The sequence below is a fragment of the Leptodactylus fuscus genome, chromosome 1 (assembly GCF_031893055.1).
Source record: "Leptodactylus fuscus isolate aLepFus1 chromosome 1, aLepFus1.hap2, whole genome shotgun sequence".
Classification (NCBI taxonomy): Eukaryota; Metazoa; Chordata; class Amphibia; order Anura; family Leptodactylidae; genus Leptodactylus; species Leptodactylus fuscus.
This window is the reverse complement of record NC_134265.1, coordinates 15,179,733-15,203,814: the sequence shown is the minus strand read 5'-3', so window position 1 is coordinate 15,203,814 and position 24,082 is coordinate 15,179,733. Positions and strand designations below refer to the sequence as shown.

At 46.9% G+C, this 24,082-nt stretch overlaps 3 protein-coding genes across 4 annotated transcripts in view; 1 reads left to right on the top strand and 2 right to left on the bottom strand.

Annotated features, from left to right (window-relative positions):
* Positions 1–4,285, bottom strand: part of LOC142189718 (uncharacterized) — a 239,155-nt gene extending 234,870 nt beyond the window's left edge. For both annotated transcript variants that reach the window (XM_075262248.1, XM_075262249.1), the window contains exons 1-4: positions 4,222–4,285; positions 725–870; positions 260–596; positions 39–176 (exon numbers count right to left, since the gene is read on the bottom strand). In XM_075262248.1, coding sequence (XP_075118349.1) covers positions 39–176; positions 260–596; positions 725–802 — 553 coding nt within the window. In that variant the 5' untranslated portion in view covers positions 803–870; positions 4,222–4,285. The remainder of the gene's footprint in view (positions 1–38; positions 177–259; positions 597–724; positions 871–4,221) is intronic.
* LOC142189591 (uncharacterized) overlaps positions 1–24,082 on the top strand; it is a 308,382-nt gene that overhangs the window by 34,488 nt on the left and 249,812 nt on the right. The window lies entirely within an intron of this gene.
* The window catches only part of LOC142189903 (uncharacterized), a 490,808-nt gene continuing 481,726 nt past the window's right edge, over positions 15,001–24,082 (bottom strand). The window contains exon 8 of the mRNA XM_075262259.1: positions 15,001–17,163. Within this exon, the coding sequence (XP_075118360.1) occupies positions 16,469–17,163 (695 nt within the window). The 3' untranslated portion in view covers positions 15,001–16,468. The remainder of the gene's footprint in view (positions 17,164–24,082) is intronic.

Genomic DNA, 24,082 nt, shown 5'->3' with positions numbered 1-24,082 from the left:
ATAATGAAAGTCCATGTATATATATTCATGTCTATTACCTGGTGGTGTGAGGGGCTGGTCATCCTCCATCTTGACCTCCTTGTACAGATCATAGGGAATATCTCCATCTATCTTATCATCCTGTGGAAGAAGAGGACTGGGACATCTCTCCGGGGTTGTCCTCTTACTGGATCTACCTGTAGGAAACACAGACAGGGACTGAATTCATTCTGTACATACAAATAATGGAAGTCCATGTGTATATAGTCATGTCTATTACCTGCTGATGTGAGGGGCTGGTGGTCCTCCATCTTGACCTCCCTGTACAGATCCTTGTGTCCTTCTAAATACTCCCACTCCTCCATGGAGAAATAGACAGCGACATCCTGACACCTTATAGGAACCTGACAACACAATGATACAGTCATCACCCCGACCCCTCCAGTTACTGTATAATGTCCCAGCATTCCCAGCAGTGTCACCTCTCCAGTCAGCAGCTCCAGCATCTTGTAGGTGAGTTCTAGGATCTTCTGTTCATTGATCTTCTCCTGTATCACAGGGTGAGGTTGAGGATCTGTTAGGGGGCTCCCCAATGTCTTCTTCACTACTGTGCAATCCTAGATATGGAGACACATTAATAAATCTCACTCCATACATGTCCAGAGTCCATCACCTCTCCAGTCCTATCATCTGTTATTACTATAGATAAGAATGATGTAATGATGACATCATCAGAATCTCTCACCTCTCCAGTAAGCTGGTAGATGATCTCTAGGGTGAGATTTAATAGACTTTCCGCCATCTTGTTCCTGTGTCTTTCCATCCTTGATGGGACAATCAGGAATATTTTCTTCTATAGAAGATACTGAGAGGATTCTATATTGTAGGAACCTGAATGGAGAGAAGATGAGACAATGGAAATAAAATACAATAACTGGAGATAACAATGTGATAGTGATGAGATATTTGGGTGTAGATGATGTTTGGTCTCTTTGTAGACATTGGACATGAGGTGAATAGTTGGTCACTGGTTATATGATGTACAGACTGGAATCACCGCTACATTAGTTGGTTGGACATGACAGGTGTTTTGAGTGAGTCTTTAAAAACCAAAGTCATGGCGAAACATTTTGGGGGTCAAAGTAAAGTACCCAATAGTTCGGAGTAAAGTAAGGGAATGTTCACGTGGCTGAAACCTTTTCCGCCATGTTACTATTCTGGGTGGCTAGCAGGATGCTGATGCAGTGAAAAAAATAAAAATGCTCGTGGGAAAAAAAAAAAAAAGAGAGTGACTACCATTGAAATGAATAAGAAGCGGTTTTTGCAGGCGGATTTTGAGGCGGAATCCGTGTCAAAATCCGCCTGCAAAAAACTCCTTGTGAACATACCCTTAAAGGGGTTTCTAAGAAGTTTCCTTTAGAACGTTTATTATGATTTTTTCTTTTATAATGATGTATCTTTGGATTTATTAGATCCCCGTACTATACAGTGCACAGAGTCTGAACTACTTGGTTCTGAACCCTTTGTAGTGGCCAGGCACTGTTACTGTGTCTCAGCTCCCACTGATGTCAACCAGGATTTTCTGGGCTCAGGTTTCAAGAATGGAAAAGCATCCAGCCCCCAAGTTGCCCTTTATATGTTCTCATTCAGCCCCCTAGATAACTAGACATCAACACAGCAGAGCAGAGAGAGCAAGTGCTGGATCCAATCATATAACCCGGTATTGGAACCAGCTGAGAGTCCCCTGGTTCATCTGACATAAAAGCCAGGGGAAGTAAGTGCTGAAATCCACCCAGGAGAACCCCTAAGTAGTAGCAAAATATTGGGCTCAAGCATAAGAAAACAGCACCCACCTATGACCTGCCACTCCATTACTGCAGGTCCACCGATCAGCTGACAACTGTATACAGTATAGTAATACTGCGAGACTACTGCAGCTTCTATTCATTAACCACTTCTGGACCGCCCATAGACTATATACGTCCGGGAAGTGGTTGCCTAGTTCTGACAGGACGTATCGGTACATCCAATCAGAACACAGCAGCTGCATGGAGATCGCGCAGCTGCTGAAGCTGGGAGCCGGCTGTAACTTCAGCCGGAGCTCCCAGAGAGAAGACAGGGAAGGTTTATTCTCTTCTCTGCTATCTCGATCGCTGTGTATACAGCACTCAATGATCGCTGTATACATGGCTATGGGCGCCGCCATGATGCGGCCGCCCTCTGACCCGGCGGTCACGTGATCCGGCGGGCTCAGTGTCTTACAAGAGCTGCAGGACCCAGATCAGCTCTGTATACCATGTATAGCTGCGTGCAGGAGGCTGGATTCTTCCTGCAACTGAGGCTAAATGTACCAGCCCCAGTTATAGGAGAAATCAGCCTCCCTAACAAAAAAAAGTGATCAGATGTCCCCAAAGGTCTCTTATGACCTTATGGGGACACAATAAAATAAAAAAGTAAAAAAAAATAAAAAAATAATTAAAAATAAATAAATAAAATAATATGCTAATAAAACGCTGTTATTAAAGGTTATAGCCCCACCCCCAACAACACCATACAAAATAAAAATTACCGTAATGGAGAGGAAAAACTATATTATAAAGTTTTTCAGTAGCACTTTGTGTTATTAAATAAAAAAAAATAACAATAAATTGAAAACCAGACACAATTTCCCTCCTATTTTGTTTATATTTTCCCGGTTATAAATTTTTTTTAACACATTCAAAAATAAAAACAACATAAAAATAAAGCTTTATGTGTCCCCAAAAAAGACGCAAAAATTAGTTGAATGAGACATACGAGAAAAATGTTACAGCCCTCAAAACCGCACATACAAAAAAACCCGAAAATGTGTCTGGTCCTGGACCACAAAATGGTTGGGTACTGAAGTGGTTAAAGGGAACCCCAGTATTGTACATGGGGGGATGGGGAATAGAAGGAAAAAGATCAGTTACACATCCCTCCTGATGTGTAACCGGTCAGATGGGGCCGTCACGATGGACGATTAATGGATATACAGCTGGTACTGGACATATATGGAGCGGACTCAGGTAAGTATACATCAAATGTAGGGAAGGGGAAACAAACATGTAAATATACAGTCCCATGTAAATACATCACTCCCTCCCCACATACAGTCCCATGTAAATACATCCCTCCCTCCCCCTCCTCACATACAGTCCCATGTAAATACATCACTCCCTCCCCCTCCACACATACAGTCCCATGTAAATACATCCCTCCCTCCCCCTCCTCACATACAGTCCCATGTAAATACATCACTCCCTCCCCCCTCCTCACATACAGTCCCATGTAACTACATCACTCCCTCCCCCTCCTCACATACAGTGCCATGTAAATACATCCCTCCCTCCCCCTCCTCACATACAGTGCCATGTAAATACATCACTCTCTCCCCCTCCTCACATACAGTCCCATGTAACTACATCACTCCCTCCCCCTCCTCACATACAGTCCCATGTAAATACATCCCTCCCTCCCCCCTCCTCACATACAGTCCCATGTAAATACATCCCTCCCTCCCCCTCCTCACATACAGTGCCATGTAAATACATCACTCTCTCCCCCTCCTCACATACAGTCCCATGTAACTACATCACTCCCTCCTCCTCCTCACATACAGTCCCATGTAACTACATCACTCCCTCCCCCCTCCTCACATACAGTCCCATGTAAATACATCCCTCCCTCCCCCTCCTCACATACAGTGCCATGTAAATACATCACTCTCTCCCCCTCCTCACATACAGTCCCATGTAACTACATCCCTCCCTCCCCCTCCTCACATACAGTTCCATGTAACTACATCACTCCCTCCCCCTCCTCACATACAGTCCCATGTAACTACATCACTCCCTCCCCCTTCTCACATACAGTGCCATGTAAATACATCACTCTCCCCTCCTCACATACAGTCCCATGTAACTACATCACTCCCTCCCCTCCTCACATACAGTCCCATGTAACTACATCCCTCCCTCCCCCTCCTCACATACAGTCCCATGTAAATACATCACTCCCTCCCCCTCCTCACATACAGTCCCATGTAACTACATCCCTCCCTCCCCCTCCTCACATACAGTCCCATGTAACTACATCCCTCCCTCCCCCTCCTCACATACAGTCCCATGTAACTACATCACTCCCTCCCCCTCCTCACATACACTCCCATGTAAGCCCCTTCCCCTCCTCACATACAGCCCCATGTAAGCCCCTCCCCTGCACCTCCGGTTCTTCTCTCTTCAGCACAATACAGACATGTAAACTATCGCACTGTAGCCGCTTCCCGTCCAGAGAGAACCCGGAGGAGGTCACATGACCAGACAGGAAGGGGCGGAGCTTACATAGCTCGCTGGACTAAAGGACCTGCGATGACGTCATGATCATGTGACCAGACTCCTGTGTGGGCGGAGCTATAGACGAGGTTGTGTGAGGTGATAATGGTGGAATGTAATGAGAGGAGAAAGGAAGACACGGAGGAGAGAGAGGGGGACACGGAGGAGAGAGAGGGGGACACGGAGGAGAGAGGGGGACATGGAGGGTAGAGAGAGGGGGACACGGAGGAGAGAGAGGGGGACACGGAGGAGAGAGAGGGGGACACGGAGGAGAGAGGGGGACATGGAGGGTAGAGAGAGGGGGACACGGAGGAGAGAGAGGGGGACACGGAGGAGAGAGGGGGAGACACGGAGGAGAGAGAGGGGGGGACACGGAGGGGAGAGAGGGGGGGGACACGGAGGGGAGAGAGGGGGACACGGAGGAGAGAGGTGTGTGAGAGATCGGGGGACATGGAGGAGAGAGAGGGGGGACACGGAGGAGAGAGAGGGACACGGAGGAGAGAGGGGGACACGGAGGAGAGAGGGGAGGACACGGAGGAGAGAGGGGAGGACACGGAGGAGAGAGGAGGACACGGAGGAGAGAGGAGGACACGGAGGAGAGAGGAGGACACGGAGGAGAGAGGGGGACACGGAGGAGAGAGAGGGACATGGAGGAGAGAGAGGGGGACACGGAGGAGAGAGAGGAGGACACGGAGGAGAGAGGGGGACACGGAGGAGAGAGAGGGACATGGAGGAGAGAGAGGGGGACACGGAGGAGAGAGGGGGACACGGAGGAGAGAGAGGGGGACACGGAGGAGAGAGGGGGGGACACGGAGGAGAGAGAGGGGGACACGGAGGAGAGAGAGGGGGACACGGAGGAGAGAGAGGGGGACATGGAGGAGAGGGAGGGGGACATGGAGGAGAGAGAGGGACATGGAGGAGAGAGAGGGACATGGAGGAGAGAGAGGAGGACACGGAGGAGAGAGAGGGGGACACGGAGGAGAGAGGGGGGGACACGGAGGAGAGGGGGGGACACGGAGGAGAGAGGAGGACACGGAGGAGAGAGAGGGACACGGAGGAGAGAGAGGGGGACACGGAGGAGAGAGAGGAGGACACGGAGGAGAGAGGGGGACACGGAGGAGAGAGAGGGGGACACGGAGGAGAGAGAGAGAGGACATGGAGGAGAGAGAGGACATGGAGGAGAGAGAGGGGGACACGGAGGAGAGAGAGGAGGACACGGAGGAGAGAGAGGGACATGGAGGAGAGAGAGGGGGACACGGAGGAGAGAGAGGGGACATGGAGGAGAGAGAGGGGACATGGAGGAGAGAGAGGGGGACACGGAGGAGAGAGAGGAGGACATGGAGGAGAGAGAGGAGGACATGGAGGAGAGAGAGGGGGACACGGAGGAGAGAGAGGACATGGAGGAGAGAGAGGGGGACACAGAGGGGGGAGAGAGGGGAGGACACGGAGGAGAGAGAGGGGACATGGAGGAGAGAGAGGGGGACACGGAGGAGAGAGAGGACATGGAGGAGAGAGAGAGAGGACATGGAGGAGAGAGAGAGAGGACACAGAGGGGGGAGAGAGGAGGACACGGAGGAGAGAGAGGAGGACACGGAGGAGAGAGAGGGGGACACGGAGGAGAGAGAGGGGGACACGGAGGAGAGAGAGGGGGACACGGAGGAGAGAGAGGGGGACACGGAGGAGAGAGAGAGAGGACATGGAGGAGAGAGAGGGGGACACAGAGGGGGGAGAGAGGGGGGACATGGAGGAGAGAGAGAGGGGGACATGGAGGAGAGAGAGAGAGGACATGGAGGAGAGAGAGGGGGACACGGAGGAGAGAGAGGGGGACACAGAGGGGGGAGAGAGGGGGGACATGGAGGAGAGAGAGAGGGGGACATGGAGGAGAGAGAGAGAGGACATGGAGGAGAGAGAGGGGGACACAGAGGGGGGAGAGAGGGGGGACATGGAGGAGAGAGAGAGGGGGACATGGAGGAGAGAGAGGGGGACATGGAGGAGAGAGAGAGAGGACATGGAGGAGAGAGAGGGGGACACGGAGGAGAGAGAGGGGGACACAGAGGGGGGAGAGAGGGGAGGAGAGGAGGCTGCCAGTGAGCTACTGACCTGCAGGGACTGAGTGTGGCCTCAAGATAAGAGACATTATGGAAGCTCATACAGGAAATACAGATTTATGGATGTCTGCCTTGGCTACAATAATTCCTCAGGATCTCCCCCACTGTCAGGACCTTATTGTATACTATAAGATAAGACAGTGCCTGAGAATTCTTAGATACAGCACCACTCCTGCACATAGTAACGCACTGATATCTCTATACGGAAATTCCATCCCTCCCAATTTACAAAGGGCAGAAACAGGGAAAAAATCAGTGGCACGCCTAGTGCACCCCGGCAAGTTTAGCTCTTCCCACTTCTAAATTGATTCTGCCCATTCCAAACCATTTCTCTCTGTGCTCACCCCACAATAACCCCCCTCCTGGTGCACCCACAGTTTAATTAGGGGCTCGGCGACAGCCGCTACACCTGCGTTTATTTTCCTTAATAGGCCGTTACCAACTGCAGTTACTCCAGGCAGTAACAGGCCCCAAGGGAGGGGGGCAATTGCCCAGGGCCCCTACACCCTCAGGGGCCCCATACTTTCCCTACCATAAGGACAAGATTGGCAGCAGAGAACTCATCTGCATATGCAGATTGGGCTGCCGATTCTTGTAAAAGTTTCCACGCACATAGCAGCTTCCTCCAGCATTGGAGTGTGAGGGGAGACGTTCTGTTTTATGTAGCTGCTCTCTTCATGGCCAGACAGAGCTGCACAGAAATTTCCTCCATGCCCTGGGCACCCAGCCATTCAGCCTCATGTAATTATATTTTTTATATTTTTGGGTAAAATATGTATAGATGTGTATATGTGTTTACATTATATGTCTTATATACTGTGTGAGTCCTGTATGTGTGTAGACAGGGGTGTGTATAAGTTGTATATGAATGTTTGGGTGTGAATAGATGGGTATATGTGTAAGTACTGTCAGGGTCTGGGGTTGCTAGGTGGTGGTGGGGGGGCATAGACACACAAGTCCAGTTTCTTTAGTCCAAAAACAAAGGTAGAGATTATTTTCACTCAAAAAGTTAGTGCAGCAACAAAAGGGAACAATACAAAAATAACCCCCTGCCCGGCTAGGCGCTAACTAAACATAGAATAGGTTACCTCACCTAGAAGAACAGGAATCCAAAACGCCAGTAGAATCATTCAGGACACAGCTCCAAAAATATGACCTCTCTGTCAGCTCTCCAGCCAAGCTCCGCCCAAGTGTTGCTGCTGGAGCTTCTTAAGCCTCCTTGACGAGGAGACTCTCTGCAGCTGAGTCGCTGCCGGAACATCCCCAAAGTCTGGACTGGAAGGAGGTGGAATGACAGGTCCCACTACCAACCTACCTGCCATTCCTAAAAATCCAGCCCAGTACTGAGCATTTACCAAAATGTTCAGCAGACGAAAGTTGTCTGCTGAGAACAAACATTCCTGGAGTTTTCTCATCTCACCCACCTGAGTAGTCTGTGCGAGATATACACCCCCTCCATTACCTGACCAGCCATCTGCTTACAGTATATACAGCATATCAATGTATGTCTATCTATCTGTATTTGCTTCTATACATGTTTACCATTATACATACTAGAATTGTATTTTATAATGTGATGCTTAGGCCCGGTTCACATCTGCATTCAGGTTTCTGTTTGGGAAGTCTGCTTGGGATCTCTCCAAATGGAAACCTATACGTATTAAAAAGCGGTTACCTTCAGGAGACCCGCGGGCCCCATAAATTATAATGGGGTCCTTGTGGTCTCCGTATGAAAAATGTGGAGAAAAGAGCTGCTTGTAGGAGTTTTCTCTCCGTATATTTCATGCAGATCAGGGAACAGAATGGCCCAAATGCAGATGTGAACCGGGTCTCTGTATATTGAGATGTTAAAGGGGCTCTATCATGGGAATAACATGTTTTTTGATATTCATATGCCTGAATGGCCTTTATAAAGGCTATTCAGATGCTGCTACTCTTTTTTTTTTTTTAAAAGACTCAACACCACCCCGTTTTTATTACATACCAGTAAAACCGATATGTAAATGAGCCTGTCTGTGCATCCTGGGCGTTCCTCCAAGCCTCTGTGCACTCCTCTGTGTCATACCTTCAAACCACCCTGTCTTTAGCTTGCGCTCCAAAAATTCCTCCTCCCAGTAACCGCCTCTAGTGTCTCTTATCACCATTTCTTGTACGCTTTCTTCCACTGTCCACAAGAAAATGGCGCTCAGGCATGTGCAGTAGCGTTCCCAACATTTCAATGTACAGTAGTGAGATGAGAGACGCTGAAGGCGGTTACAGAGAGAGAGAGGAGGAGGAGTTTTCAGAGCACAAGCTTTTTAAAGGCTATTCAGGCATATGAATATCAAAAAACATGTTATTCAAATATACAGACCCTTTAACAGGGTTGCCCAGGTATTACTTTTCTGCAAGAAGGTCAGTGAAGGTGAAAAATAAGAAATTGAAAACCCATACTCGCCTGTCCCCGATGTCTCCCGTGGCTGTCTGGTCCAGTGGTGGGGGCTTTTTCTGGCAGAAGTCCTTGCCACACCTGACTGCTGAGGCCAAACAGCAGCCAATTGAAATGACACGTGATGTCACAAGTGACGTATGTAAGGCATCCCAGTTCCTTTCTTTAGGCTGTTGTGGCCCCTGATTGGCCTCATTGGTTAGATGACTATGTAGTAGGTACAATCTTTAAACAATTGGGGCCCCAACTTTTAATTTTGTTCAGGACCCCACTTTGTCTAAAACCAGCCCTGACAGGTCCTATTTACTTACCAATCCTGGCAGGGGCCGGGATCGGTAAGTGACGCCACGGGCCCACACAAACAATATTATTCTACTCAGGGGTCTTTTCAGACCCCATGAGTATAATGATCGGAGGCCCGGGAGAGGTAAACGAAGATAACAAACACCGTTACTTACCTCTCCATGCTCCATACAGGCATCAGGCCTAGTTCTCTGACGTCACTTGACCGGGACTTGGGTCCCAAGTCATGTGATGTCCGTACATCATTAAAGATGACCAACACCACCGAAGACTGCAGTGGAGCCAGAGACAAGTAAGTAACAGTGTTTTTTTATGTTTGTATCCTCCTCTGAGTCTCCGATTATTATACTTTGGGGCCTGAAAAGACCCCAGAGTATAATAATTGTTCATGGGTGTTCATTATGGGGCATAATAGGGTGTGTAGGGGCTACTATGGGGCATAATACTGTGTACTGGGGCTACTATGGGGCATAATACTGTGTGCAGGGGCCACTATGGGGCATAATACTGTGTGCAGGGGCCACTATGGGGCATAATACTGTGTGCAGGGGCCACTATGGGGCATAATACTGTGTGCAGGGGCCACTATGGGGCATAATACTGTGTGTAGGGGCCAATATGGGGCATAATAGAACATGCAGAAATGCGGCGGGCGGTTGGCCGGTCAAGGTCTTTGGTGTCGGTCAGGAAGGGGGGGTGGCATGTCAAAAGTTCGCCATGGGGCCCCACCATTCCTAGTTACACCACTGTCTGGGTGTACTCTGTAATTGTTATAGGTAGGTTCATGTTCTGGGTGTGTTCTGTAGTTACTATACACTGTGTGCAGAATTATTAGGCAAATGAGTATTTTGATCACATCATCTTTTTATATATGTTGTCCTGCTCCAAACTGTATAGGCTTGAAAGCCAACTACCAATTATGTAAATTAGGTTATTTGCATCTTTGTAATGAGGAGGGGTGTGGTTTAATGACATCATCACCCTATATATGGTGTGCTTAACTATTAGGCAACTTCCTTTCCTTTCGCAAAATGAGTCAGAAGAGAGATTTGACAGACTCTGAAAAGTCAAAAATTGTGAGCTGTCTTGCAGAGAGATGCAGCAGTCTTGAATTTGCAAAAGTTTTGAAGCGTGATCACCGAACAATCAAGCGTTTCATGGCAAATAGCCAACAGGGTCGCAAGAAGCGTGTTGAAAAAGAAAGGTGCTGAATAACTGCTCATGAGTTGAGGAAAATCAAGCGTGAAGCTGCCAAGATGCCATTTGCCACCAGTTTTGACATATGTCAGAGCTACAACGTTACTAGAGTATCAAAAAGCACAAGGTGTGTGATACTCAGGGACATGGCCAAGGTAAGGAAGGCTGAAAAACGACCACCTTTGAGCAAGAAACATATGATAAAACGTCAAGACTGGGCCAAGAAATATCTTAAGACTGATTTTTCTAAGGTTTTATGGACTGATGAAATGAAAGTGACTCTTGATGGGCCAGATGGATGGGCCCGAGGCTGATCAGTAAATGGCAGAGAGCTCCACTCCGACCCAGATGCTAACAAGGTGGAGGTGGGGTACTGGTATGGGCTGGTATCATCAAAGATGAACTTGTGGGACCTTTTCAGGTTGAGCAAGGAGTGAAGCTCAACTCCCAGACCTACTGCCAGTTTCTGGAAGACACCTTCTTCAAGCAGTGGTACAGGAAGAAGTCGCTATTTGATTTTCATGCAGGACAATGCTCCATCACATGCATCCAAATACTCCACAGCGTGGCTGGCCAGTAAAGGTCTGAAAGAAGAAAAAATAATGACATGGCCGCCTTGTTCACCTGATCTGAACCCCACAGAGAACCTGCGGTCCCTCATAAAATGTGAGATCTACAGGGAGGGAAAACAGTCCACCTCTCGTAACAGTGTCTGGGAGGCCGTGGTGGCTGCTGTATACAACGTGGATCGTAAGCAGATCAAGCAACTGACAGAATCTATGGATGGAAGGCTTTTGAGTGTCATCGTAGAGAAAAGTGGCTATATTGGTCACTGATTTTTTTTTGTGTGTGTGTCAGAAATGTTTATTTCCACATTTTGGGTTGTTATATTGGTTTACCTAGTGAAAATAAACAAGTGTGTACTCTGTAGTTACTATAGGTAGGTCCATGGTCTGGGTGTATTCTGTAGTTACTATAGGTAGGTCCATGGTCTGGGTGTATTCTGTAGTTACTATAGGTAGGTTCATGGTCTGGGTGTACTCTGTAGTTACTATAGGTAGGTTCATGGTCTGGGTATATTCTGTAGTTACTATAGGTAGGTTCATGGTCTGGGTGTATTCTGTAGTTACTATAGGTAGGTCTATGGTCTTGGTGTACTCTGTAGTTACTATAGGTAGGTCCATGGTCTGGGTGTATTCTGTAGTTACTATAGGTAGGTTCATGGTCTGGGTGTACTCTGTAGTTACTATAGGTAGGTTCATGGTCTGGGTGTATTCTGTAGTTACTATAGGTAGGTCCATGGTCTTGGTGTACTCTGTAGTTACTATAGGTAGGTCCATGGTCTGGGTGTACTCTGTAGTTACTATAGGTAGGTTCATGGTCTTGGTGTACTCTGTAGTTACTATACGTAGGTTCATAGTCTGGGTATATTCTGTATTTGTTATGGAATTGCTAGGACAGCAATTCCCCAGTAGCTGCTGGTGAACCCTGGAGGAAGGGGCACAAGGGACAGTGAGCCCTAAGCTGAAGCCCCCCACTGTCCTTTCCTATTGCCAGGCCCTATTCTACGTAATAGGCGGCAACCACGAAGACGGTCCCTTCCTGTATATGTGAGACACAAAACGCAGACAAGTCGGACAACAACAAATGAGTGTGAATGTGAGCAAAGACTAAATAGGGGAGGAAGAACCCACCCTGAACCTGACAGGAAGGCAGGTTGTCAATCACAGGCAAGACAAAATGTAACCACTTAATGGACAGAGGCAACAAGGGCAGAAGACGGGTGTGGTGCAAATACAATCACAGAACTAGAGCCGTGTTCACATAGTGCAACTAAAAACTTTAAGCAAATTATCAAAATATACACTCCTCCTGTGCTGCAGCACGCGAGCAGAGGGTGGCGCAGAGACCCAAACAGGCAGAGATGTTACAGTATTATTATAGGTAGGATCATGGTCTAAGTATATTCTGTATTACTATAGGTAGGTTCATGGTCTGAGTATATTCTGTAGTTACTATAGGTAGGTTCATGGTTCCACAGCACTCCAGGGGCATCTCCCATCCTCCCAACACATAGTTGGCAAGACTTCAGGGGCCAGACCCCTCCAATACACTGGCAGCATCCTAAGGACCACATCCAATACTGCTGGATAACCCAAGACTGACCACAAGGACTTCACAGCCCGTCTACACATCATAGGGAATATCTCCATCTACCTGATCATCCTGTGGAAGAAGAGGACTGGGACATCTGTCCGGTGTTGTCCTCTTACTGGATCTACCTGTAGGAAACACAAACAGGGACTGAATTCATTCTGTACACACAATAAGTACGCTGCATGAATTCCGAACTAAAGCATATAGAGCCTAGTAGAATTCTTGACCATGTTGGTTACATCATGAGAAGAGAAGAACGTCCGCTTAGCCGTCACTATTAGGACAAACATGGGGGAGATCCATCGTCGTTGCGGTTTCAGGGTACGGAGTGGGTCCGTAAGTCACCCAGTGGGGGAGACTGGGATAAGACTATCCTACAAAAAGAAGCACAGTGGATTTTTTGCTTCGACTGTGTTAAACCCAAGGGACTAAACAACGCCCCATTTATTGTTTGATGTGACTGGCCAAGTTTATAGACCCACCGGTTGGTAGTTTGCTTTTGTTTTTTTCCCTTTTTGACTTGGTTCCCTTTTTGGGAGTTACATTTACACCTGACACATGGTTTTGGTCAGGGATCTACTTTGGGAGGGTTTTTTACATGACAGATGCATAATCCTCATAGGGAGGTAGGATTGTTTTTTACATTTATCAGTAGTTATTGCCCTATGTAGGGTGTTATGGGCTACGTATTGGGTGGGTTCTGATTATTCACATATATCTATTGAGTCAGATCTTTATTATTGTCGATCTACAATTGGCCCTATTTAACTATGGGTTAATTCCCGCATTGTGGTGCTATATGATGTTTCATTGTATTTCGTTTGTAGCAAGCCATGGTGATTGATAGGACTTTCATTGCCTTTATATGTCACTATGTGTAATGACACGGTTTATTGAATGGCAATGTGAGCCTAGAGTTATATTAATATATGGCGGTACAATCTAACCACTGCCTGAAGGGGTAAACAGGTTGAGCATCAACCATTAAGATATGGCGATTTAATTTGACTTGGTATTATCCATAAAATATCTACATCTCCTTTAATAGAAGATGCGGGTGTGTTATCGCGCTTCTGTTTTTGTTATCAAACATATCGGGAAAGGGGAGTGTTCATTTCGTCTTGCCGATTACGATTATTCCTCTTCTATGATGATCATATGTATTTTGACCTATTCATTTACAGAGGGTTCGTGATCTATCCTCTGGGTGGTAGCTATGTACGTGTCTTTTGTTTATATCTGGGCCGCACACTCCCTCTGGGGGTTGGCTGTGGGCCGGGCGCACCGTTGTGTTCTGATTGGCTCTCCGGCATGCTGCGTCAGGGGGAGGTGGCATCACTTACATTGGGTCTGGCTCCTTTATATAGCCGGACTCAGTCAGTTGCGGTGCAGTTACTATCAGTACAGGAGCTCACCATCAGAGTTCCCAGAAACTGCAGGTTTAACTCACCTCTGCAGTCTGTAGAGGAGATCCTCACAAATCATTGACCACATTTCATTTTTGAGTAGTGGACGTCCACATGTTTAGTTTTTCATTATTTATTGTTATTAATAAAAGTTAAGTTTTAGTATATCCTTGTTTCTTATAAACCATCAATGCTGTGAGAACCAGATGTAGTAGTATCCCGCCCCATGCCACTACTACTTCCACCACCAACAGGATTCAAGTCTTCCCCCTCTGCTTGCACACAATGCTGACTGTTCTCATCAAAATAGGAGGAAGACTATGACTAGGAGAAATATATTTCTCACCAGGTGCTACATCACTACCAGGATTATGTGTCAGTGAAGAAATTGAATTAGACATGGTTGACAGTCCAGAAAGGCCCTTCAGTAAATTACCTGTCTTGTAGAAGGAGGAACACACAGAAGCCTGTCTTAAATGCAATATCCTCCAGGTACCGAGATGGGCCAGGTAAATAATCAAAATATTCATCTTCCTTCTCAATAAGTACAACAATCCTGCGGCTACTGATGGTGCCACCAAAACCTAAAGCAACGCTGCTCTTCTCCCACATTCTTTTTAAACTGTAGTTTTTAATTGGATTTTATATATTTTAACAGAATAACAAGAAAAAAAATCACAAAAAAACAGAACAGATGGCAATCAAGAACAATCACAGATAAGGGGGAACAAGAACACTAAACACAAACACCAATAGACAAAGATAACAAGAGGGGTCGGGAGGGAGAAAGAGATCAGAGACTATGAAGGATATAATACGTGTTCCACAGGGACCAAATGGACTGGTAAGCCTCCACTGTATTATTAAGGGTAGCAGCCAGATATTCTAGGTTACCGTCCTATGAAAAAATTTGGGCCCCCCTATTAATCTTAATCATTTTTAGTTCTAAATATTTTGGTGTTTGCAGCAGCCATTTCAGTTTGATCTATCTAATAACTGATGGACACAGTAATATTTCAGGATTGAAATGAGGTTTATTGTACTAACAGAAAATGTGCGATATGCATTAAACCAAAATTTGACCGATGCAAAAGTATGGGCACCTCAACAGAAAAGTGACATTAATATTTAGTAGCTCCTCCTTTTGCCTCTAGTTGCTTCCTGTAGCTTTTAATCAGTCCCTGGATCCTGGATGAAGGGATTTTGGACCATTCCTCTTTACAAAACAATTCAAGTTCAGTTCAGTTTGATGGTGGCCGACCATGGACAGCCCGCTGTCAAATCATCCCACAGATGTTCAATGATATTCAGGTCTGGGGACTGGGATAGCCATTCCAGAATATTGTCATTGTTCCTCTGCATGAATGCCTGAGGATTTGGAGCGGTGTTTTGGATCATTGTCTTGCTGAAATATCCATTCCTGGCGTAACTTCAACTTCGCCACTGATTCTTGAAGATTATTCTCAAGAATCTGCTGATACTGAGTGGAATCCATGTGACCCTCAACTTTAACAAGATTCCCAGTGCCGGCATTGGCCACACAGCCCCAAAGCATGATGGAACCTCCACCAAATTTTACAGTGGGTAGCAAGTGTTTTTCTTGGAATGCAGTTTTTTTTGGACGCCATGCATAACGCCTTTTTGTATGACCAAACAACTCAATCTTTGTTTCATCAGTCCACAGGACCTTCCAAAATGAAGCTGGCTTGTCCAAATGTGCTTTTGCATACCTCGGGCGACTCTGTTTGTGGCATGCTTGCAGAAACGGCTTCTTTCTCATCACTCTCCCATACAGCTTCTCCATGTGCAAAGTGCGCTGTATTGTTGACCAATGCACAGTGACACCATCTGCAGCAAGATGATGCTGCAGCTCTTTGGCGGTGGTCTGTGGATTGTCCTTGACTCTTCTCACCATTCTTCTTCTCTGCCTTTCTGATATTTTTCTTGGCCTGCCACTTCTGGGCTTAACAAGAACTGTCCCTGTGGTCTTCCATTTCCTTACTATGTTCCTCACAGTGGAAACTGACAGGTTAAATCTCTGAGACAACTTTTTGTATCCTTCCCCTGAACAACTATGTTGAACAATCTTTGTTTTCAGATCATTTGAGAGTTGTTTTGAGTAGCCAATGATCTTCAGAGGAGATTCAAATAGGAGAACAACTTGCAATTGGCCACCTTAAATACCTTTTCTCATGATTGGATACACCTGGCTATGAAGTTCAAATCTCAGTGAGGTTACAAAACCAATTTTGTGCTTCAGTAAGGGAGCATTCACACTACCGTCAGTGTCCGACAGGTAGTGTCTGCTGCTAATGTCCGTTCAAAATCTTGCATGGACATTAGCAGCGGACACTAGCTGTGTCCGTGACATTTTTCATACATTTAAATGGAGATCGGGTGCGTTGTTTTACACTCCATGCCTGTCCATAAGTGTCCGTTCCTAAAGATGTCCGACTTTTCAAGCGGACAGCAAGACCCGACATGTAGGTTTTTTCTGTCCGCTTGAAAAGTCTGACATCCTAAACTTGAAAATTACTTTTACCCCATGTGAATTCTACGATGTATAGCAAGATGTGATTTTTGGATAAAACATTTCCCACATTCGGTACATGAAAATGGCTTCTCCCCGGTGTGAGTTCTACGATGTATAGCAAGTCCTGACTTCTGGATAAAACATTTCCCACATTCTGGACATGAGAATGGCTTCTCTCCTGCATGAATTCTACGATGTGTCTCAAGTGGAGATTTATGGGAAAAACATTTACCACATTCTGTACAGGAAAATGGCTTCTCCCCTGTGTGAATTCTACGATGTGTAGAAAGGCATGATTTCTGGGTAAAAGATTTCCCACATTCTGAACATGAAAATGGCTTCTCCCCTGTGTGAATTCTACGATGTTCATCAAGACCTGATTTCTGGGTAAAAGATTTGCCACATTCTGGACATGAAAATGGCTTCTCTCCTGTATGAGTTCTACGATGTTCATCAAGACCTGTTTTCTGGGTGAAACATTTCCCACATTCCGTACATGAAAATGGCTTCTCTCCTGTATGAATTCTACGATGTATAGCAAGACATGATTTCTGGGTAAAACATTTCCCACATTCTGGACATGAAAATGGCTTCTCTCCTGTGTGACTTCTCTGATGTCTTACAAGATCTGATTTTTGGTTAAAACATTTTCCACATTCTGGACATGAAAATGGCTTCTCTCCTGTGTGACTTCTCTGATGTCTTACAAGATCTGATTTCTGTCTGAAACATTTCCCACATTCCGAACATGAAAACGTCTTCTCTCTTATATGAGCTATTTGTTGTTCTCTCCTTCTGTGACTTTTATTTTGCTTTGCAGTCTGTGATGGATCAGAACATTGGACGTATATAATAGGATCAGATAGATCTTGGTTATGAAGGGCTGAGGGTATATCCTTGGCTATATAATTTGTAGATATCAGATATCCCTCTGAGTTCCCGTTACAGTCATCTGTCAACAATAAGAGAAATATATTATTTTTACATAACATAACGTTAAAAATTATACTGATATTTTAGAAAATTTCTATGTAACAATGTCCATACAATTTGAAATACTTATAACAAAATTCAATTATCTACTAAGTGCTTGGTATCAAAACAGATGACAATCTAACAGTGGACCTCAGAGCACGGACGAGTAGCTCATGATGTAAGCCAGCATACTCATTCCTACATGTTTCGGTGTGTCAGTCTTCACTCTTTTCTAATGTAATGCTCGGTGAGGAATCGTAAAGGATCCTATCAAAAGAGAACATGTTCTAAGATCCACATGAAAAACCGAAGCGAGTATGTCTCCTTTGATTTCAATAGGTCGTAGACAGTCTATCAGATTTGGACTGCAGAAAGGCCGTGAAAACACTTGGTCATTTCAGGGGGCTCTAAGGCTGGATTAGAAGATGTAATATTCTATATATTTTCTTGTTTTAGCCTTGGTTCACATTACTATTATGAATGTCCGTTGCTGTCTTCTGTCATGGGATCCTACTTCATTCACCTGATCGCTTGGTTGGACCACCACCAATCACCCACTAAAAAATGTTGCAGTCACTGAATGAGTAAAACCTCTGAATCTTCTGTGCTTTATTCAGTGGCGACTACTCACCTAAGTGGCTAGCTGTAGGAATGTCCTCCTCACGCTCCTTGTCACCTCTCACAGAGGGCTCTTCTTTTATTGTTACGGCCAAAACATTGTTCAGATCTTTATTCTGATGGAAAATCTGTAAAATAAATATTGAAGAATAACCAAACAGGGAATATTCTAGATGACCAGAACAGATCATTCATCAGTATGATGACCAAAATGTCCCGACAGCAGGATATATCTGCCAGTCACTTAGAAGCTGGGCATACACACGTGGACAAAATTGTTGGCTCCCTCGTTTAATGAAAGAAAACCCCACAATGGTCACAGAAATAACTTGAATTTCACAAAAGTGATAATAAATAAGAATTCTATGAAAATGAACAAATGAAAGTCAGACTTTGCTTTTCGCTTCAACAAAATAAAAAAAAAACAAAAAAACTTCATGACACGGCCTGGACAGAAATGACGGTTCCTGTAACTTAATATTTTGTCGCACAACCTTTTGAGGCAATCGCTGCAATCACACGATTCTTGTAACGGTAAGTGAGACTTCTGCCCCTTTCAGCAGGTATTTTGGCCTCCTCCTGAGCAAACTGCTCCAGATGTCTCAGGTTTAGCCTTTTCCAGACCCCATGTTTCAGCTCCTTCCAAAGATGCTCCATAGGATTTAGGTCCGGGCTCATAGAAGGCCAGTTCCTCTTAGCCATTCTTGGGTGTTTTTAGTTGTGTGTTTTGGGTCATCATCCTGTTGCAAGACCCATGACCTGCGACTGAGACCAAGCTTTCTGACACTGGGCAGCACATTTCTCTCTAGAATCCCTTGATAGTCTTGAGATTTCATTGTACCCTGCACAGATTCAAGACACCCTGTACCAGATGCAGCAAAGCAGTCCCAGAACATAACAGAGCCTACTCCATGTTTCACAGTAGGGACACTGTTCTTTTCAAGATACGCTTCATTTTTCTGTCTGTGAACATAGAGCTGATGTACCTTGCCAAAAAGTTCAATTTTTGTCTCATCTGTCCATAGGACATTCTCCCAGAAGTTTTGTGGTTTGTCAGCATGTAGTTTGGTTATTATTACTTTTGTCATATTCAAGTTATCATAGGAAATATCTCCATCTACCTGATCATCCTGTGGAAGAAGAGGACTGGGACATCTCTCCGGTGTTGTCCTCTTACTGGATCTACCTGTAGGAAACACAGACAGGGACTGAATTCATTCTGTAGATACAAATAATGGAAGTCCATGTGTATATAGTCATGTCTATTACCTGCTGATGTGAGGGGCTGGTGGTCCTCCATCATCACCTCCTTGTACAGATCCTTGTGTCCTTCTAAATACTCCCACTCCTCCATGGAGAAATAGACAGCGACATCCTGACACCTTATAGGAACCTGACAACACAATGATACAGTCATCACCCCGACCCCTCCAGTTACTGTATAATGTCCCAGCATTCCCAGCAGTGTCACCTCTCCAGTCAGCAGCTCCAGCATCTTGTTGGTGAGTTCTAGGATCTTCTGTCCATTGAACTCCTTGAGTATCAATGAAAGAGGTGGATGTTCCAGGATTTGGTTCCAAGTTCCTCTCCATCTTTCATACAGAGGAGCCTGACAGCGCCCACTAGAGGTCTTCTTCACTACTGTGTAATCCTGGATATGGGGAGACACATTAATAAATCTCACTACATACATGTCCAGAGTCCATCACCTCTCCAGTCCTATCATCTGTTATTACTATAGATAAGAATGATGTCATGGGGCGTGGCTAGGCATGCACGCGAGCGGACGCCTGTGATCTGAGCTCCACTTCAGGCTCCGACATCCACCGGTGCAGTACCCTCCACGATGGGCAAAACTCGCTCCCAGAGACACAGGGAGACTCCTCTTATCTCCGTGCACACGGAGAGCTCCATCCCAGACTTCTTCGCCCCTCGCGGCGCAGGACCCTGGACGCTGCGGCCTACAATGCTGGAGGGCCGCCATCTTCTGCATCCTCTCTTCCTGCGCGCCAGGCTCCGGAACATGGCGGCGGCTCTCCCCTCACTCAGGACGCCCGCGCACTGGCTCCTGCAAGTACGGATCCCTCTGCTGTGACGTCGGGACTCCCCCAGGTACAGCCGCATCACACGTCCTATTCTAAGGGGAATACAGCCCTGGACATGGCCGTTTCCCCAACTGCTCCCCAGCAGGGAGCAGATGCATTAGCAGAGACCTTTGCACCCTCCCAGAGTGAGGCAGCTGCTGGTACCCCTGGGTCCTTCCTGCATACCCCCCCTCAATTGAGACAGGTCTCCCCCCCGCATGCTGGCCCCTCTGACCCCGCTGACTGGGGTGCTAGCCCCCCACATAAGAAGACCTTCCTCCATACTCCACATCCTGCTCAGCGGAGCCCCCAGTCGCCCTCTGATGGTGCCTCCTCTGATGAAGATTTCTGGCCTCCTGAAACCTGCAAGAGGCCCTCCCGGCCTGCTCCTACTCCTGCGGCCCTACGGGCAGATGCCCCTTCTTTTGTCTCCCATCTCCCCCCCCCCCCCGATGAAGCCGCTCTTACTTTACAGAAACACCCGGAGCTGCAAGCTCTGCTAGCCCTGAGAAGGAGAGATATGGACAGTCTTGCTTCTGACCTAAAGCGCGCCTGGCGCCATGATTTACGTGCTGTGAAATCTGACATTTCGGATCTGCAACAAAGGGTGCAGGCCTTGGAGGACTTTAAGTCTGTAGCTTCTTCCTCTATTGATACCCTGCAGCAGGATTCTGATGCTCATTCTTCTCAGTTGCGCAATTTGATCTCCCACATGGATGACATTGAAAATCGTAACCGCCGCAACAATATACGTATACGCGGCCTCCCTGAGTCTGTTCCAACGGCTGACCTGGTTCCTACACTTACCGGATTGTTTAACTCTCTGCTTGGGCGCCCGCCTGGCTCTCCTATTGAAATGGACTGTGCTCACCGGGCGCTACGCCCTCGCAGCTCTGATGACTCTAAACCCCGAGACGTGATATGCAGAATCCATTTTTATGCTGTCAAAGAGGAGATTATGCAGAAGGTCCGCAACAGTCGCACCGTGCCCTTTGAGGGCCATGATTTGTCTATTTTCCCAGATCTCTCTAGATATACCCTGCGTCAACGCTCTGCCATGAAGCCTCTTCTGTCCATCCTACAGGACCGTAAGATTCCATACCGCTGGGGCTTCCCTTCCACTCTCCAGGTTCGCCACCGGGACCGTATCCTTTCACTGGCCCATCCGGCTGACCTACCGACCTTCCTCCGAGTCCTGAATCTTCCCTCTCTGCAGTTACCGGACTGGTCTTCACTTTTGGCTGATCCTAATCACACTGGCCCTCCTCTCTTACAATGGGATGCGGCTGATCATCATCCCGGGGACCTGCCCCGCTCTCAGAGATCCCAACGCGGACGGCGGTCCTCTTCGGCCCGGATGCTACCGCACTGACCGCACTGCTTTGTGATTGCTGTCTTCCTCTTTACTGGCAGACTCCTTGTCCATTTCTGTTCTCTGGTTGTTTTGCAGTTACATTGCAATGTGTCTATTATTGCCCATGTCTGCGTTTTTTCATGTCTTCAGTACTGTTATTGCACTGTTTTTATTGCTCTATAAGTTCTGTTGCAAATTTCGTGTGTCGGAGTATTCATGCTCTGGATTGTTCTTTTGCTCTTTCTCTTTCCTTTTCTGACTCTTGACTTTTCTTCGTCTATATTTCTCTCTTTCTTCTGATTGCTTTCCTCCTCCTACACTTTGGCTTGCGTCTTGTCTTCCTCGTCCCTGCATAGTTTGGTCCCTGCAGTGCGGGGCCCGTTGCAGACCTGTGCTCCGTCCCTCTTAGTTCCCTCTGAGGGTAACTCCAGAACCCTTTTCTTGTTTGTCCCCCCCCCCCTCCTGTTTTATCTGTTGTTATTTTTGACCTTTTCTGGTTGCTCTATTCTGTTGATCCGTCTCCCGTTCCCTCCTTCCTCTCCCCCTTGAGATGGCGGATATCTCTGTATCATCTTTCAATGTCAAAGGACTTAATGTCCTGGAGAAACGCTCGCAAATTCTGTATGATGCACATAAGCGCAAAGTGCAGATTCTGTGCCTCCAGGAGACACACTTTCTGTCCGATCGTGTTCCGACGATCAAGAATCGGTACTTTCCGCTTTGGTTCCACAGTAGTAGCCAACAAAGTAAGGTCAGGGGTGTAGCGGTCTTCTTTCATAAGAATTTACCGATCAAGGACCTAGATTCTTTGTCTGATGTAAATGCCAGGTTCTTATTTTGATCTGCGAAATTTCTGGGGTACTGTATACTATAGCTAATATATATGCCCCTAATACTGATCAGGTCCCTTTTCTTTTATCTACCCTTGCGACCCTCCAAGATTTCGCTAAAGGCCATTTGATTGTGTGTGGGGACTTCAATCTTGCCCTCAACCCCTTATTAGATACTTCCTCGGGCAGGTCCCAACTTTCTTATGGTGCCATTAATAAGGTTAGAAGGCTCCTAAACTCTATGCTCTTGTGTGACGTCTGGCGCATCTTCCATCCTCTAGATAGAGACTATTCCTTTTTCTCGCCTCTGCATAATTCTTATAGTAGGATTGACTATGTCTTCCTCTCTCATGATCTCCTTTTGTTCGTTAACACTTCCACAATTGGCTTGACTTTCCTCTCTGACCATGCTCCTGTTTCCTTCTCTTTTCGCCCCCCGTCCTTGTGTCCTCGTTCTAATACCTGGAGACTGAACGAATCTCTGCTTCTTTATGCTCAATGCTTAGCCGATCTGAAACTCTCCACCTCTCACTTTTTTCAGGACCACGCGAACGATGTTACCTCCCCCCCTATCCAGTGGGAGGCCCTGAAGTGTGTACTTCGTGGGGTCTTGATGAAGCACGGGGCGCGCCTGAAGAGGGAGGCAGGTTTGAGACTCCGCTCACTCTTGTCTGATTTGGCGGCCTTAGAGGCCCAGCACAAACAATCCCTTCAACAATCGACGTTGGCCGCCTTGACGGCCACGCGTCAGGAAATAAAATCTATGCGTGAGCGTGGACAGCAGAGGTTACGTCAGCTGGGGCAGCGCTCTTTCTACGAATGGGGAAACAAGGCGGGACGCTTTCTTGCGAGAGCTGTACGTGATCGCCGTGCCGCTTCCCACGTTTTGGCCATTAAGAAACAGTTGGGCTCCATCACGCATATCACTTCTGACATTGCCTCCGCCTTTTCGGACTATTATAGCTCCCTCTATCATCTTTCTCCTCCCGGATCCTCTCACTCCCCTTCGCCTTCTGCTCTTACATTAGCGCAATATATGGCGGCGACCGCTTTGCCGTCCTTATCACGTGATGACGCGGCTCTGCTTGAGGCCCCGTTCACGGAACAGGAATTGGAGGCGGGTATTTCATCTCTCCCAGGAGGTAAGAGCCCCAGCCCCGATGGCTACACGGCTCGGTTTTATAAAACTCTTAAAGCTGAACTGCTCCTGCCTCTTCTATGCGCTTTCAACTCGGTCTCTTCTGATACGCCCTTCCCCTTTCTCCAAGCGCACATTACCGTCCTGCCTAAGGAGGGCAAGGATCATACCCTCTGTTCCAGCTATAGGCCTATCTCCCTTCTTAATACTGATGCGAAATTATATGCCAAACTGATAGCCAACCGACTTAGCCCGCACATGGGGGATCTTGTTCACCCGGATCAGGTGGGCTTTATCCCCTGTAGGGAGGCTCGTGACAATACCCTGAAGGCCTTCTCCGCCATCCGTCATGCTCAGCGCTCACATACGCCTATGTTACTTCTATCCTTGGACGCAGAGAAGGCCTTCGACAGGGTGGACTGGAGGTTCCTGGAGGCCACGCTTCTTCAATTAGGACTTGGCCCGTCTATGCTTACTCGCATTCGAGCTCTTTATAGCTCCCCTGAGGCACGGGTTCGAATCAATGGCTCTCTTTCCTCTCCCTTTGTTGTCTACAATGGTACACGTCAGGGCTGCCCCTTGTCCCCTCTATTATACGCCCTGGTCATGGAACACCTCTT